General features: G+C 43.2%; 1 protein-coding gene across 1 annotated transcript in view; it reads left to right on the top strand.

Moving 5' to 3' along the window:
- The first annotated feature begins 937 nt into the window (after nt 1–937).
- Nucleotides 938–16,118, top strand: part of Fbxl7 (F-box and leucine rich repeat protein 7) — a 319,932-nt gene continuing 304,751 nt past the window's right edge. Inside the window, exon 1 of the mRNA XM_041632154.1 lies at nt 938–1,453. Within this exon, the coding sequence (XP_041488088.1) occupies nt 1,417–1,453 (37 nt within the window). The 5' untranslated portion in view covers nt 938–1,416. The remainder of the gene's footprint in view (nt 1,454–16,118) is intronic.

Genomic DNA, 16,118 nt, shown 5'->3' with positions numbered 1-16,118 from the left:
AATAGATGATCACTAATCCCCCGGTTTCTCTTCAAGAATTTCTATTGCATTCATAGGTATATGTAAAGATATACAAACCAAATAAGCTTTAAATTAATTTAGGGCATCTGTAAGGAAAAGCTGCTGTGCGTTTGTCTCACTACAAAGAAACCTGCCTGATGAACGCTCCGTTCTTCACTGGGACTTTGTATGGAAAAGGGGTAGAACACGAAGAATTTCCTTTTTCTATTTAATGGAAGGAATACCACAGGGGCATTAAAATAAAAAGCTTTACTAATGCCACGTAAATCTCGAAAGGAGGCAGAAAGGACTAAACAAAGGACGGCACCAACTACAAGAAAAAATTATAGAAATAAGGGGAAGAAAAAAAAACTTGGTGGCTCAGAAGCTTTTTAAAACTTCTGAGCCAGAAAACCTCCTTCGCGGGGCGGGGAATGTCTTTGCTCTCCAGAGACCACTCCCAGCTAAGTTTGCCTCAAGTTTTCCCCACCCCTCCTCCATTCCTCACTTTAGCCCCCAAACCCGGGGAGCCTCTGAGATTGCCAGCACAGGTACCTGAAGTGTGTCACGACCAAACACTGATGGCGTGTTTATTTTAAACGCCACATACCCCAAATAAGCCGTGTTTGTAGATAACTCTCCGGGAATTCGAAGGACAACTTGAAGCTCACAGTCTATAAAAGAACAATAGTAAAACATAGCGCGCCTCACGTTCTCTTTCGCCCAAGGGTTCGCGAGTGGCGCGGCGAGCCGGAGCCCTGGCGGGGGCCGGTAGCTGGAACCGAGAAAAGGCGCGCTGCCCCTTTAAAAGGCCGCGCATCTCCAGGCCGGCCTTCCTCCCCGGGGCTCCAGCTGTGATTGACGCTGGGCGGCGAGAGGAGGCGCCTGGCGCTAACAAAAGTCCGGCCCGCAGGCGAGCAGCGCCGGGCCACAAGTCTCCGCTCACTCGGGGCACCGCAACAAGTGGCCGCCGCGCCCTCCCCGGGGAAGCCGCGGACGCACGGGGGTGCAGGGAGGAGGCGGCGGAGCCGGACAGCCCGGGGCAGGCGCGACTCAGCACGCACGGCTGGGGTCCGAGGAGGCGCATGGGGACCCCGCGGCAGAGGAGCGGCGAGCTTAGGGGCGGCACCGGGGCGCGGGCTCTGCGTCGCGCAGCTCCCTCTCGTCTGGAGCACGGATTCTGAGATCCCCCAGTGGCTGTCCCGGACCCGGCCTGCCACCCCCGGGGGTGCGTGGAGCGGACCTAGCACTCCCCTTCCCTTCGCGGAGCAGGGCAGTCCCCCGCCCAGATCGGTCCACAGAAGGGGAATGTGCAGCTAACGGTCCGGTCCTGCCTGCTTTCCTCTGCCCCGCCGCCTGGGAGGTGCGCCCCAGCTATGCAGTGTCCAGGGAGACGGCGGGCATGACGACGACAGGATGGGCGCGAACAATGGCAAACAGTACGGCAGTGAGGGTGAGTGGGCCGAACGTCCCCCGACTCCAGGATCGCGCCCCCTCCCTTTCCTGTCGTTCACAGCTCAGGCGCACCCTACTTTGGTGCCTTTGGGGGTTGTCGTCTTCCCTGTGGGCTCTGCGGGATCAATCTCTGGTTCCTCGAGGATGTCTTTCCACCACCGGGGTCTCTTAAGCAATTTTCCAGGTTGTCTTTAGGACTGCTTAAGTTGCATTTCTGCTGTGTTTCTTTCTGAACACGTGTGCCTCAGCTTTCCTTCCCTGCGCACCTTGGTGTAGGTGATGGTTTGGCCAAGAATTGAAGCAGTGAAACTTTCCCAGGCCTTTGTGCTTCAGTTCTCTGGACTTCCTCGTACCAGGAAAAAAAATTTCTGGAAGAAGTTAAGCTTCCATTCTTTGCTAACTGCCCTGGTCTGACAGCTCCGTGAAACTAACCACCTATGGGTCCCGTGAGGCACGGAGTGGTTGGGAGCTTTGTCTGGGCTCTCTCGAGGCTCAAGACAGGCAGAGCACCATCTGTTACTCGGGGCTGGAAATTGCACAGAAATATTGCCTGTCAAGTGAGAACTTGGAAGTTAGGGAAACTTTAAACTCCGCCTACTCCTAAAGGGATGATGGATGTGTGGGTTGCCTTCTCAGTCCCGCCTCCCCCGCTTTGCATAATACCGGTAGTGTTTTAACTCCAGTGATTAACAGCATATCCCTGATAGCACACAGCAAAGACATTTTCTGCAGTTCAAGAGTTAAGGTCTGTTTCTAGTGAACCTGGCTAGAGGGAGTCAAGAGACTGTCTTGGACTTACAGCCTCTCCCCCATAGCACAGGCGATGACAAAGGAGGGGGGCAGCCCTTGCAGACTGGTAGGAATGCAGAATAACTACTCTGCATGTGGGGTGACGGACCCCCTTATCATCCTGTTCGTTTGTCTCTGTGTTCATTTCTGAGCAACGTCGTTAAATTAGAGTAAAAGCAAGCCCTAAAAAAAAATGTAGGCGATTAAAAAAAAATCATCCATTTCCAGACCATCATGTTTAGAATTCCATATGTATGCGTGCGTTTCCTACATAAACAGATGTACTTGTGCATATGTATGCATGCCCTGGGCAGATACAGGAGAGAAATATTTTGAAAAAAACAAGTTAGTCTTTTTAGATAGCAAGTGTGAAAGTGTGTGAGAAAAAATTATTGGAGAATTTTGGCCCCTCGCTCTCCAAAGGTATTCAAGTCAATGTTTTTAAAGTGTGTGGAGAGATGAACAATGAAGCCTCTTAGCTTTGAAGGGGTTCAGTAACTGCCAGTGTCCCTGTCAGTCCTGGCTTTGATAGGGGAGGAGGGAGCAGGGCCCGAGAGGTGCTTCTCCCACTAAACCATGGCAGGGCTCTCCTAATCCTCTGTAATGTGTTCTTACATCTCAGCATATCTTAGCGTACAGTGTGTGGTATATGACGACTTCCGGTCTGAACAGCAGAATTTTCAACCCCTGGGAGAAAAGGGGGAGAGACAGAGAACTAATGTTCTCCAGCTGTTACCCGTAAATGCTACCTCTGCATTTTCACTTCGGTTCAAGTCAGATTTTACTGGGATCAGATTTAGATACACTGTAGACTTCTTTGGGGGGGGGGGGGGGGTGGCTCTTGTGCTCAGCTGATCAGGGAAGACCAATGGGAGTGTTTGTGAGTTTTGGCTGGAGAGCCACACTGTGTTTAGTTTTCATCAAGCCGTTTCAGATGAGTCAAGATTCCTCTGTGATAGACGAGAAAGAAAATAGAGAAACCCAAGTAAGGTGACCTCAGACCTCCCCCTTCTTTGTCTTCCTCTCTGTTATTCTGTGTCCCCTTCTAAATAAGGTTCTCTATATAATTAGGTATAGTCAATAAAGCTGTATTGTGGCATGATACAAATCTATACAGAGATGACTCAGAATATGATGTGCCGTGTTCCCCATCCAAAGTATCAAATTCAAAAAACGTGGAAGCTGTCCCTATTAATTTATATCTGTTATCAAACAAGGCTGAGAATCAAGATAGTTTTCTGGATGGAGTGAGATTTAGAAATAGTATATGTCAAACACAAGGGGGCCTTATCAATCAGTGTTTATACACAGACTGTGAGGAGTTCGTTCAACTGTATATCAGTGGTGTTTGTGGATGCTTCAAAACTGCAAGTGTATATATCTATACTTCTGGCCATTGACAGCATATGAACAGCCTCTGGATATTACAAAGATCGTTGAATCATTAAAAATTTTGATCGTGGATAATTTGTGGATAATCATACTTCCTCTTGGGAAGTACATTATACAACTTTAAAAGGTCTTTGTAAGACTACCTTAACAGGTGCCCTGGGATAGCACCTTCCACCTTGCTGTGACCCAAGGGTAGGTGGGGTTAACACTGCCCCGAAGACTGTCAGGACTTGGAGTTTTGGGTTCCTCCCAGAGCTCCACACTCGTCATATATTGTGCGCATTACAGTTTCTAGATCTTCTAGTGAGAAAATAGAGCGTCCTCTTGGGAATTTGGAATTTAATCCCAACTTTACATTCTGGGATCTTTCTTTTCCAAAGTGAAGAGTGTGGGCAGAATTTGTCATTATATCTTTGCTCACTGTGCGGCCATTCATTTCAGTTTGCTTGCTTGATGTCTTTTAATGGACCACTTGGAGAAGGTTAGCCTTGTGAAGACCTGTTATTATTAATAGGCAAGTGAAGACTTAACTGCTAAGAAATCAGTTACTAACCCCCTTCCTCCTCTATAATGCTTACATATCCCCACTTGTCATCCTAATTCTGGTACCTCAATCTTTTCCTTTTTTTGAGGTCAAAAGTATCTTTGAATCCATAGTGAGTGATTTCAGAGTGTTTTATTTCTCTAATTTCTTAGTGAATGTTCAGATTCATACTCTGCAGCTTAGGCTGGTCTTGGATGTTGCTCCAGGGAGAAACCTTACATTCTTAATCTTTAGCTTTCTAGAAACATAAGCCAATGTCTAGATGATTAGTATGTTCTGGTAAATTCTTTCATGAGAGACCATTATTTTTGGTCTTTATCTGGTTTCAGAAAGTTTAAGTTACAGCCTATGCGGGGAAATATGAAGAATGATTTGGGGGATTCAAAGGCATTAGAACCATTAGCTTTGACTTCAGTTAAGCCAAATAAACAAATCTCAGTTCAAGTAGGAAGAGGGGAGCTGCCTTCTCTGCCTTTTAAGGCTTCAGTGTTATGTTTATTCTACTTCTCCAGGTCAGAGGCAGTAGCCCTCACACTGTTAACAGCTCCTTTGCAAAGTCCTAGGTCTTGTTGAATCTGAGCTGAGAGGCCACAGCCATGGGGCTTGACCCCTTGTAGCTTTGGGGTCTAGTAGGGCTTTTTCACCATCTCAATGAGGAGAGCCGGTTGCTTGAGGGTGTGAGTCCTCACAAATCCTTCACCACCCGGGAAATGAATCTTGAAATAACAATAATGGCAATTAACACTTGCCGAAATCTAATGTATCTGTTCATGGTTTTATATGCCTGGCATGCACTATCTCACTGTACCCACAAAGTAAATCTTACAAGGCAGGGTCTCTCGTGTGCCTTATTTTACCAAGAAAGAAACTCAGGGCCAAGAAAGCTAGTCTCTTCCAGAGTCATTGATTTTGCCAAATAATAGCTATTTTACTTGTCTGCTATGAGGGGCTAAAGTCTCTTAATGAGAAATTTGGCAGCCTAAGATAAGACCCAGTTTAATTAGTCACCATGTGGTCTCATTGAGAAGTTGAAGTTTATACCAAGACTTCTAGAAAGCTGGGCGTGGAACTTTGTAGACATATTGCTCTTTCAAATTGCTGTCTTGTCTCCATCAGCTGAAACACTCCCACCAGGCACCACATCCTGGTGGACTATAAACTGTAGATAGTGATTTCTCACAGTTTTAGAAAGTCAGAAAGCAAGGAGCATGTTTGCATGCCTAGGTTTTGGTGAGAACCCCTCGTCCAGACTGTGGATCCTGGCTTCTACCTGCATCCTGGCAAGAAAACAGGCTTAGCCAGCTATCTGGACTCTTAGAAGTACACAAATCCCCTCCATGAGGGCTTTCCCTTCATACAATACACACTGGCTTCACTTCCTAATGCTAACATATTGCAATTAAAGCTTCAATGTATATATTTGGGGGGCCTTCGGGTATCAGTCTCTTTCAGCCTATTGAGAGGACAGTATTGTCAGTCTTCTGTAGTAGCTGCTACCTTCTGACTACTGGATAGAGAATTTGTCTAGATTCGTGGCTTAATAGGTCCCACAAACTTTTGCATTCCTCAAAAGTTCTGTCTTGTTTGTCTTTGGTTGCCTATCAGAATTGTGCATGTTGGCCCAGTCATACTGAAACTATCACCATAACGCTGAGATAGAAGCAGGTTTCCATCGTTTGCCTGCAGCAAACAGTTCCATTGAGATGCAAATCAGAAGATAAAGGATACTGTTCCAGTGTTTGGTTTAAATAAAAGCATCTGTCCTGTGCTGCTGGCAAGACCATGTTTGGTCTGATGGTGAGCAGTAATTTTGGAGAACTGGTGACCTTTTTTGAAACTTTAAAATAAAGGCATGAAAAGAGAGGTAGCCTTCTCTCCATGCTGGGAAAAAAGTCATTAGCTCTGTTCTAACTCTCTCTACCACCGAAAGAATTTTCCATTGATTTTGCATAATTTAGAGTTGCCCCGCCTTTATTCCATACTTGCTGTTATCTCTGGGTTTTGGTTGGCTGTTTGAGTAATAGGAACTTCTCATTGTGATCCATCACAATGTGTCACAGTACTAGAATAAAGTCTCTAGTGAATAAATTCTCCCAATGAAAGAAAAGAGGCTAGAATCTTCACACCGTACATGCAATGTTTGAAGAGCTTCCAGAGTGCTCACAACGTATGCAAGTTGCAGGGAGTTAGGTTTGGCTCTTATGGAAGAAGCCCTGTGCAATAGTTGAGGCTGATCTGCCTAGGGAGCTGGAGGATCCTCACCTGGCAGGGTGATTGCAATGAAGGGCGCAGTATGGAGACTTTTGAGTCAGTTCCCTAGCAAGTATTTTACCCCACATATTTTTGTCTGAGGGAGCTGGGAGTAGTTTGAGCAGCCTTATTGAGTGGTTTACCCCAGGACACAGGGAACTTCTAAATGTAAGACAGGCCTTTTAATTATATTCCTGTTGAACATCTTAGGTCAGTATTTGCCCTTGTAGATGTGATTTGAAAGTCGATATTAGAGATTACTGCATTTAGTTAGAAGCTACCAACTGGCTAGAAAGGTACTCAGAAGCCATGGTCTTCCAGAAGCTGTGAGAGGCTTCAGCTCAGTGACTTCTGAGAAACACCAGGGCAGCCCTTCTTCCTCTTGCATGGAAGTAGACTCAGCATCAGTCAAATTTGCCCTGGAGTTGCTTGTTGTTCCTTGTATGGTTGAAAAACTCAAACCTTTTGCTGATCACTCAGTGGGATAAGACTTGGTCCAAGGAAATTTGTGTTCTAATTGAGAAGATACACACAGGGGTCATTTTTTTTCTTAGCTCATGTTTTGATATTAAAATGAAATACCTTTGGCAAGGTGTGTGTGAGGAGAGGAGGTGTATTTGAGTTTGTAGTTGTGGTCTAAAGGGCTGTATCTAATGATGGTCCTTCTGCCAAGCGCCTCCTAACAAGAGCTAAGTGATGCACTGTGAGAACATGCTCACATCTCTCAGAAAGCATCCAAGACATAGGTACAGGGGACCATATGAACTAATCTGTTCTTGTGCTACCCTTTAAAACAGCACAGTCAGATCAAGCTTCTGCCCTCTTAACACTTGGTAATGAGGATCAAATTTCAACACATGGAACCTTCAGGGGGCACAGCACATTTAACCTTTCTCTAAACTAGTAGCCAAACAGCACAGCAAGTGCAGATTCACAGAAAGACTTCATCTTTCAAATATACCAGATGTATATATGATAGGTTGGATGTACACTTAAGAATTAAGTTACTCTATTATAAATTGTGTCAGCCTTTACGTGTGTCCTCAGTCTCTGAAATGCCTAAAAGATGTGTGTACATTTTCTAAAAATAAATTTAAAGCAAAACTGCTTTCTCAGAGGAGTGATACATTATGATTTGTAAAGATTTTTTTTCATTAAAGGTGTGTGTGTGCATGTGCTCGTGTGTGTGTGTGTGTGCGTGTGTGTGTGTGTGTGTGCGTGTGTGTGTGTGTGCGTGTGTGTGTGTGTGTGTGTGAGTGTGTGTGTGCGCACGCGCGCAGTGCCCCTGGATGCCAGAGCTGCGCATTAGATCCTCTGGAGCCAGAATTACTAGCAGTTTTGAGCCACATGACATGGCTGATGGGAACTAAACTGTAGTTCTCTGAAACAGCAACTCGTATTCTTATACATCGAATGTATAAGAATCTCCCCTAAATATTCTCGTTCTATTTCTCAGATGAGTTAGTTCATAGTCAGTGATTCCTGTGGGTTCCGTATAAGTGAGAACGTTGACATGCTTCAGTGAAGGGGCATTCAGAGATGGCTTGCCAGCCTGGGAGCATCCCAAGCCCATGTGCTGCAATGAAGGCAAAGGGAAGCCCAATAGGGAGGCTTTAAAATATGCTAGCTAATACTCCAAAGAGGTATAGCTGTAAACGTCTTGACATGAATAATCACTAACCATCTCTGAATTTTCCTCAGTAATGAAATATAAACACATGGCCAACATTTTGTCTGTTCCACGGTTGAAGTACTGTGGACCGTTTCTGGAGCTGTAAATCTCTATTAGGTGCTGCATGTGACGGGCTCATTCTATCAATTCCTATTTAAATTCTTCAACCAGGAACAAATGAAAAACAGTTGTTCACACTGCGTGAACTCATAATTGTAACTTTAGAAGCCCTGAGCAATGTGTAGAAATGTTATTAAAACATTTTTTTGTTTGCTACCCTTTCTGTGGTAAATTCCTGCGCTGCATTTTCCAAGCAAATGTAGCTGTAGAAAGACAACCAGAATATCTAGAAAAAAATCTCAAGCATTTCTCTTATACTTGTGGATTGACCTTTTTGCTGCATGGAAGCCACTTTTTGGCAAGGTGATGAAGTCACGAAAGTTGACTTACTTATGTCCATGAACCTTTTGGTTTAGCTGTATTCTTGGGTCATATCCGGGGAACAGTTTGGCCAAGTCCATGATCAAGAAAAAGCCTTACTCATTCCAACTGTCAGTTGTGTTCATAGTTGATGGGAAGAGAAAAGAATGATGATGAAGAAGAAAACCCATTTTAAAAACTGAACGAAGAAGACAGCAAAATGAGGTTGTGAGAAATCAGAGCATTATTTGCCTCTAATGTTGACAATATAATTTGTGCTCACTTAGTTTTCCTTACTTAGAAAAATATTGCTTACAAAACAAAATGATTGCTAATAAATATCTGGCAGGTTTGGATATTTTATTATAGTTTCAATCTTTGTATTAATAGTATTTAAAACCTGGCCACGGCGTTGCCAGTCTGTAATCCCAGCCCTTGCTAAACTAAAGGGGAAGGACTGATCTGAGTTCAAGGCCAGCCTGGGCTGCGTGGTGAAATGCAGGCTAATACTGACTACGGAACAAGATGCTTTCTTAAAAATAAGTAGGGAAATAGATAAATAATTAAGTAGTCTAGACCACAGTTATTGAGTCCTTCCTAGTCCCCACCACCTTCTTGAGGCATGTTACGCAGCCATTGTGTTATTCTCAGGACAGGCAATGAGTAGATACTCATATTTCCACTTCATAGTTATAACATACAGGCTTGGGAGTTGTCAGTCCTGGGCACACAGCAGGTGACAGTTTGGTGCCGCCATGTCTGAAACCCATGGCTGCTCTAGAGCCCTTGCTTACTCCACTGTGCTTGCGGTCTTGCCATTTGGGTGTCGGCCCAAACCCCTTTTCGGCTTTGTTTTACTTATTGTTCCAAAGTCTCAGTGACTAAGAAGTAGCTGAGTGGGGAAACCGGAGCGATGGGTCTGTGGAGTCGCTGGTCAGAAATGAAAGTCATATCTGAAGGAATCGGTTATCCAACTGCATGGCTCTCCAAAGGGCAGATTAACTGCTCATTAGGTAACAATCTGCTGACAAATTGGCAGGCTATCTGGTATCTCATAATGTTAGCGTATAAAATAATTAGCGTGTTCCTTGGAGTCTGTGGAGTGTAAAGCAGGGAGGTTGTCCTCTGCTTCCCCGGGGCACGATTCATTTTAGTTGAGCTTTGTTCTGAGATAGCCCTTTACTTGGGATGACCTTCGTATCTGCTTGTAAAATAATAGCCAACAAAAGACTAAGAAATGTGCATAATTTCTTTCCTCTGTAAATACTGAGGAATTCATCTCTTATATTTCCCTCCGGCTTAACAGCTACAGACTCTAAGCAGCATTTAATATGGAGATTTATCCTGACATATATTTGAGAGCGTGCCCTTCTGTTTCGCCAGTGCTGGGAGGCTTCTTCATCATTATGTCTGTGAAATGTCTTTGTAAACTATTGAGGATTTCAGAAGTTAATACCATTTTACATCACAGGGATTGTGTCTACCGTGGTCTCTTGGTTACTGGCAAGGAAACTAAGGCCTTAGTAGATGAAATCCTTTGCCTTCATTATACAATGAAGATTAAATGGGGTCATTTTGATGCTACATTTAGTATACTGTCCTTTATCCTACTGTTCTCCTTTAGTTGCTGTAAGGATGAATCCATACCAGAGGGTTATTGCCTCGCTGTCTTCTAGCTTAAACTCTGTTTTCCTGTTTCTTTGTTTTTTTGTCTCTTGTGTTTATCCATTGTTCATGCATCATGCCCTTAATCACAGATGAATATATCCCTACTCGCAAAGTAGGTCATCTTTATAGTTTGTTCAATGAATAAATGAGGGTCAATCTAGAGCAATAGCCTGTCAGTGTTGGCTCCAAAAACACCATGAGCACTCCTGTCATGTTTTCAGGGAACATTTCTTCACCTTAGACATTTTACCCTTAAGAAGCAAATTGTACTGTCTGTGGAGTTCAGCAGTATAACCTATGCTTAGAATATACCAGGCTCTTAGTTCAATCCCTCATACCACACAAAGAGTTCTTTTCAACATAACATTTCTTTGATACTATCTTTGAAAATATTATAATTTACTTTTTAAAACTGAAAATAGATTCATCTCTCATACAACAAATCCCAACCACAGTGGAGAACTTCCTCCACTTCTCCTAGTTCCCTCCTTCTCCCCAAGATCAACTCCCCCTCTATTTCCTCTTCAGAAAAGAGTAGGCCCCCAAGAGACTATGGCAAGACACAGTAAGACAAAGAGAAAGCCCTCATATCAAAGCTGGAAAAGGCAACCTAATAAGGAAGAAAGAGTCTCATGAGCTGGCAAAGGAGTCAGATGTAAATGCTCCCACTGTTAGCTGTTGCATAGAAATACCAAGCTGGAGGCCATAACATAACACAGAGGGCCTGGTGCAGACCCATGCAGGTCCCATTGCTGCTTCAGTTTCTGTGAGCCCATATGGGCTCTCCTTAGTTGATTTGGTGGGCCATGTGATCTAGTATTAAAAATTTATTAAAAATTTTATGTACAATTTAGTTTGATCATGTTCTTTCCCCTCATCCAACTCCTCCCAGATCCTGTCCACTCAACTTAATGTTATTTTTCTCTCTCCCTTTCCCTGTCTTTCTCTCTCTCTCTCTCTCTCTCTCTCTCTCTCTCTCTCTCTTTCTCTCTCTCAAAATCCCCACAAACAAGGGTCAAAACAAACAAAAACACCACACCAATAAAACAACCAACCAACCAACTAACCAAACCAACCAACCAACCAACCAACCAACTCAACCAACCAAACAAACAAACAAATACCCCAAGGTATTTGTTTTTGTACTGACCAACCACCCTTGGCACGGAGTGTGGTTGACATGCCCAGTGACACTCTATTGGAGAAAACTGACTTTCCCTTTCCCACAAACTCCTAATTGCCAATAGCTTTCTTGGTAAGGGTGGGACACAGTGTCCTCTTCCCCTTCTTCATGCTGGGATTTTGTCTGGCATGGACTTGTGCAAATCTTGTGCGTATATATTCTTTCCCATAAATTATGCAAACTCCATTGTTTTTTTGTCAGTAGAAACACTATTCTTCTGCAAGGAATTTGAGCACTACAATTAAAATTGCCATTTGTTTCTTTAATCACATGACATTTATTAGAGGAATCCCTTCAGAGCCATTACAAAACAATACAGAGGAGTAATGAAAGGGCCCAGCTCATGAGCCTTGAAGAAAGAAACCTGCGGTAAAGGATATACATTGTTGCATTAGTGCAGCTTTCTGAGCTGTGGAGGCCAGACATCAATCTGAACAGTGTATTTTGATTGTTTTCTGAAGGTCTCAGTAGTGGGATGGGGAGTTTATTATGCATTGCATTGAGCCTGGCTGATATTTGAAGTGCTAGTATATCCATACATATATTCATGGGGGCGGGGAAAAATCAATGCTCACTACTGTTCTCCATTTCATTTATTTATTTTACCTATTGTGTAAAATTGTGTAATATGTGTATGCATTTGTCTACGTTTGTTTACACGTGTGCATAGGTACGTTTGTATGCACTTTCATGGAGGCTAGAAGTTGACTTTGGCATGTCCTTCAGTAGCTCTCCACCTTATATGTTGATCCAGGGTCTCTCAATTGAACTCAGAGCCCATCTATTTTGTTATTTTATTGAGCCAATTTTCTCTGTTGCTGTCTACTGTGCCTGTTTTTAATTACAGACGGTGCATCTTGCTTCTCTCACATTGATATGTGAGCTGGGGAACCGAACTCTGGTCCTTAGAATTGCAGGACAAGTACTTTACCAAGTACTCCCTACTGCCCCACCCAGTCTTGAGTAAAATTCTTTTTCCATTTGTTTATTTGTGTGTGTGTGTGTGTGTGTGTGTGTGCATGCACACATGTGTGCTACCTTGTATGTGTGGAGGTGAACAACCTGCTGGAACAGGTTTTCTCTTCCTACCATGTGGGTTCTGGGGATCAAACCCAGTTAGGTTTTAGGCTTGGCAGCGGGAACTTTTACCCACTGAGCTCACTCATCCTTCTGGTTTTGATTTTGAAGATTAACAGTTAAAACTGATCAGAAAGAATGACAAAACCTCCTTGCGACAATGTACAGTCTGCGCACTATTCAGCAATCAGTTTTAAGTAATGTCGTTTCTGTCTTTTTCAAGTTTTTTCTTATACTTTGCTTGTTTAATTATGTTTTAATATTTTTCTCTGTTTCCTTCCCTTTGAAAGACTTTTCCTGTTGATTACCCTGAGAGCATGTTTTGAGAGATGGTATTTCCTTGGGGAACCTTTTCTCCCTTCCTAAAGCAGTAACAATGTGAACTGAGCAATAAAAAACCAATTCCCTCCTGGTGGTTGTGCTTCAAATAGTCATTTCTCTGATACCAGCTAATAAAAACAGGAAAAGGATAATTTTTAAGTGCTTTGGTTGAGATTGCTTTACTTCCAATAAGGAAAATTGCCTCACAAGGGGGAGCATGGGTAATAAAGATACAACTAAGTGAATAATCGTATTCATTGTAAATGTCGAAGTCCCCACGTTGCTGCTTGCAAATCTCATTTAATCATGGGGTTGCTGAGTGTCCACTGCAGTTTGGAGATGAGAATTTTCTGCTGTGAAAAATGGTCCTGCATATTGAATGAAGGTGGATTTCAAATGCCGCAGGAGATTTCCCATGTCCTTTCCCTTCTGGGCAGACCAAGGCCATGAGTAGATGATGGGAGTGTCTCAGGCAGGGGTCACAGATGAAATTCCGAAGGCTCCTGGGTATCTCTGCAGTGACAGCCATTCAGAGCATGTTGCATGAAAGCCACCGAACAGCCATGCCGTGGTCACACAGGTGGTCAGAGTGGAGCATGCTGAGATAAATATTCCAAGCCCAGCTGTCTCTCTCTCTCTCTCTCTCCCCAATTCTCTCTTCCTCAGCATGCTCCCACTCTGTTCTTCCTTTTATTGGTGTTGGGGTTAGTAGTGCTGTCCCTAGATCTCTGTCCATGTCCTTCAGAACTGGCATGATTGTATGCCCTCACAGGGTATGGGTCTCCAGTAGCTCACTGCCATATTCATTGATTCACGGAAGTAGGGCTAGTCTGGGGCAATCCTGAAAGGCAATCTGGACTCCATGCTTCTTCGTAGAAGTGGCCAAGTTCTACCTTATGACTGTATCAAATGTCAGTTGCTTTCTTTGTCTAATCTGCCTTTTTCTCTTGACTTCCAATTGTCCCGGTACTACTCAATAAGCCTGTGCTCCAGGCACCTTGGAGGCTATTTACCGTGGATTCACACAAGACAACAAAGACAGCCCCTAAAACATACATACATTTTACAGACTGACGATACTGTATTTATGTATTTAGAAATATCTATTTACATACCCGTGCCTCTACCTATACATATGCATGTGTAACAATAATTTAAGAAAAGAGGCTGTTTTTAAAAAAATTTATTTTATTTATTGTTTTTAATTGAACTATACACTTTCCCCACTCCCCTTCAGTCTGCCCCTCTCCCCTTCCACTCTTCTCCCTGCCCTCCCCACTCCCTATTTACTCTGAGATCTTGTCTTTTTTTCCTTCCTAGGCAGATCCATGTGTGTCTCTCTTAGGATTCTCTTTGTTGTCTAGGTTCCCTGGGGTTGTGAATTGTAGGTTGGTTGTTCTTTGCTTTATGTCTAAAAGTCACTTCTGAGTTAGTACATATTATATTTGTCTTTCTGGGTCTGGGTTACCTTACTCAGTATGTTTTTATCTAGTTCAGTCTGTACATTTGCCTGCAAATTTGAAGATATCATTTTTTTTTACTGTTGAGTAGTTAAAAAAAAACTGGTGGGTGCACATCAGAGGAGGCAGAGGCAGGCAGATCCCTTGAGTTTCAGTCTGGCTGGGGCCTTTTAGTTAGACCCTGTTTCAAAAAAATAAATCACAAACATGCTTGGGTTCCAAGACCACCATCTCAGTGAGCTTAAACAGAACATGGCAATTTATTAACATGGTGTTTAACAGTATGTATCACCACTGGGCATTGGGTTAATGTTGTATTATAGAATTTACCGTCCACTGCTCAAAAGGCAGTGAGGGATGACAGAGAGAGAGAGAGAGAGAGAGAGAGAGAGAGAGAGAGAGAGAGGCCATGCATTTTAAAGAGAAAGAGAGCTGTGTGTGTGTGTGTGTGTTAAAGAGAGAGAGAGAGAGACAGACAGATAGAGACACAGAGAGAGATGGGAGGGGTTATAGGAAGGAAATGGAATGAGGAAAAATATAATTATATTATAAACCCTAAAATTTATAACTATGAACAAATAGAATGTGAACTAGGGCTCTCCAGGGCTGGTGCCAGCCAGGTTCTAGCATGTGTCACTTATTTCTAGGAATTCCAACTTTCTTAAGAAAGGAATCTTTAGCTGATAGTTAAGAGACTTGTGCTGGCTTTCTTCTCAGATCTGTTTAATCCTTCCATCAAGCCCTGCTCACTAGGGTGGCTTGACCAATAGCCATAGCTCACTGGCAATGGAGGCCAAATGAGCCAGTTCTCTTGTCTTTTGAGGGGCCTTCTTAGGATCAGCATAGACTTCATTTGCTGCTGTGTCTCAGAACTGACGGCAGATGGGACTAGAGACCGTCATCTGTCTCGTCCATTTGTTTAGCTTGGGTACTGAAATCAGACAGCTCAGGAACTTCTCTGTGGCTTTGTTTTGCTGGTCATGTACCATTCTTTGAAGGCTGACCTATGGAGCACATCATAGATTTTAGTACACTCGTCAAAGAGAAGTAGTGACGGAGTAGATGACCAAGGTTGTTATTGCCTGGAATCAACATCTTGCATCCCTGGTCATTAAGAGAATTGAGATTTATTTAATATTTGTTACATGAAGGACACGTGGTACATACAGATTCATTAGAAAGATGAAACATGCAGGGCTTAAATCCTAAACAAGATGAAATATATTCTATTTTTCTAAATTCTATAAATTAATATGTCTCATGTTCAATCTAGTTCATTAGTCATTTCATTATGCTCAAATAATGTCCCACAGAGATTATCAAATTATTTTGTACTCAGAGTTATTATGATCCTGAGAAATTTAGAATTAACTGAAAAGAAAAAAATATTAGTTTATTAGTATGGCTTCTACAAAGATCCATACATTATATAATTTCTAAAGCCTTAGAGATACTCTTCAACTCTTGTTGTCCATTGTTTAGGTTTTTTTTTAGGCTAGTACTCAAGGCCATTTGCATTGTATTCTGTAGCTAGGTTTGTGTTTTAGGCTTCTTTTAGGATGCCTCCACCCTCCCCTCCACACAGTTTCCTGGTCGAGCAAGGGAAATGGTGTTCAAGATACACTTACCTTGTTTCCCTAGACCCTGCCTCTGTCATGCTCATTCTGACCTGATCAACATGGACTCAAATGCTCACTTTTAAGTGAAGTCTTCCTTAAAATCCCTGAGCTTTCCGTTTACTTTGAGGAAGCCTGTTGGGCACTTCCCTCTGTGTTTTCTGTGTCTGCCCTCTGAGCCACCAGGGTGTTTCATTTGTACAGAATGGGGACACATCACAGCCTGGCTGTGGGACCTCAAATTGTGTATGTTCACAAGGACTTTTTTGTT

The sequence above is a fragment of the Microtus oregoni genome, unplaced genomic scaffold (genome assembly GCF_018167655.1).
Source record: "Microtus oregoni isolate MIOR12 unplaced genomic scaffold, Mior012 000040F_ref0000088, whole genome shotgun sequence".
Taxonomy (NCBI): domain Eukaryota; kingdom Metazoa; phylum Chordata; class Mammalia; order Rodentia; family Cricetidae; genus Microtus; species Microtus oregoni.
This window is presented reverse-complemented; position numbering and strand designations above follow the sequence as displayed.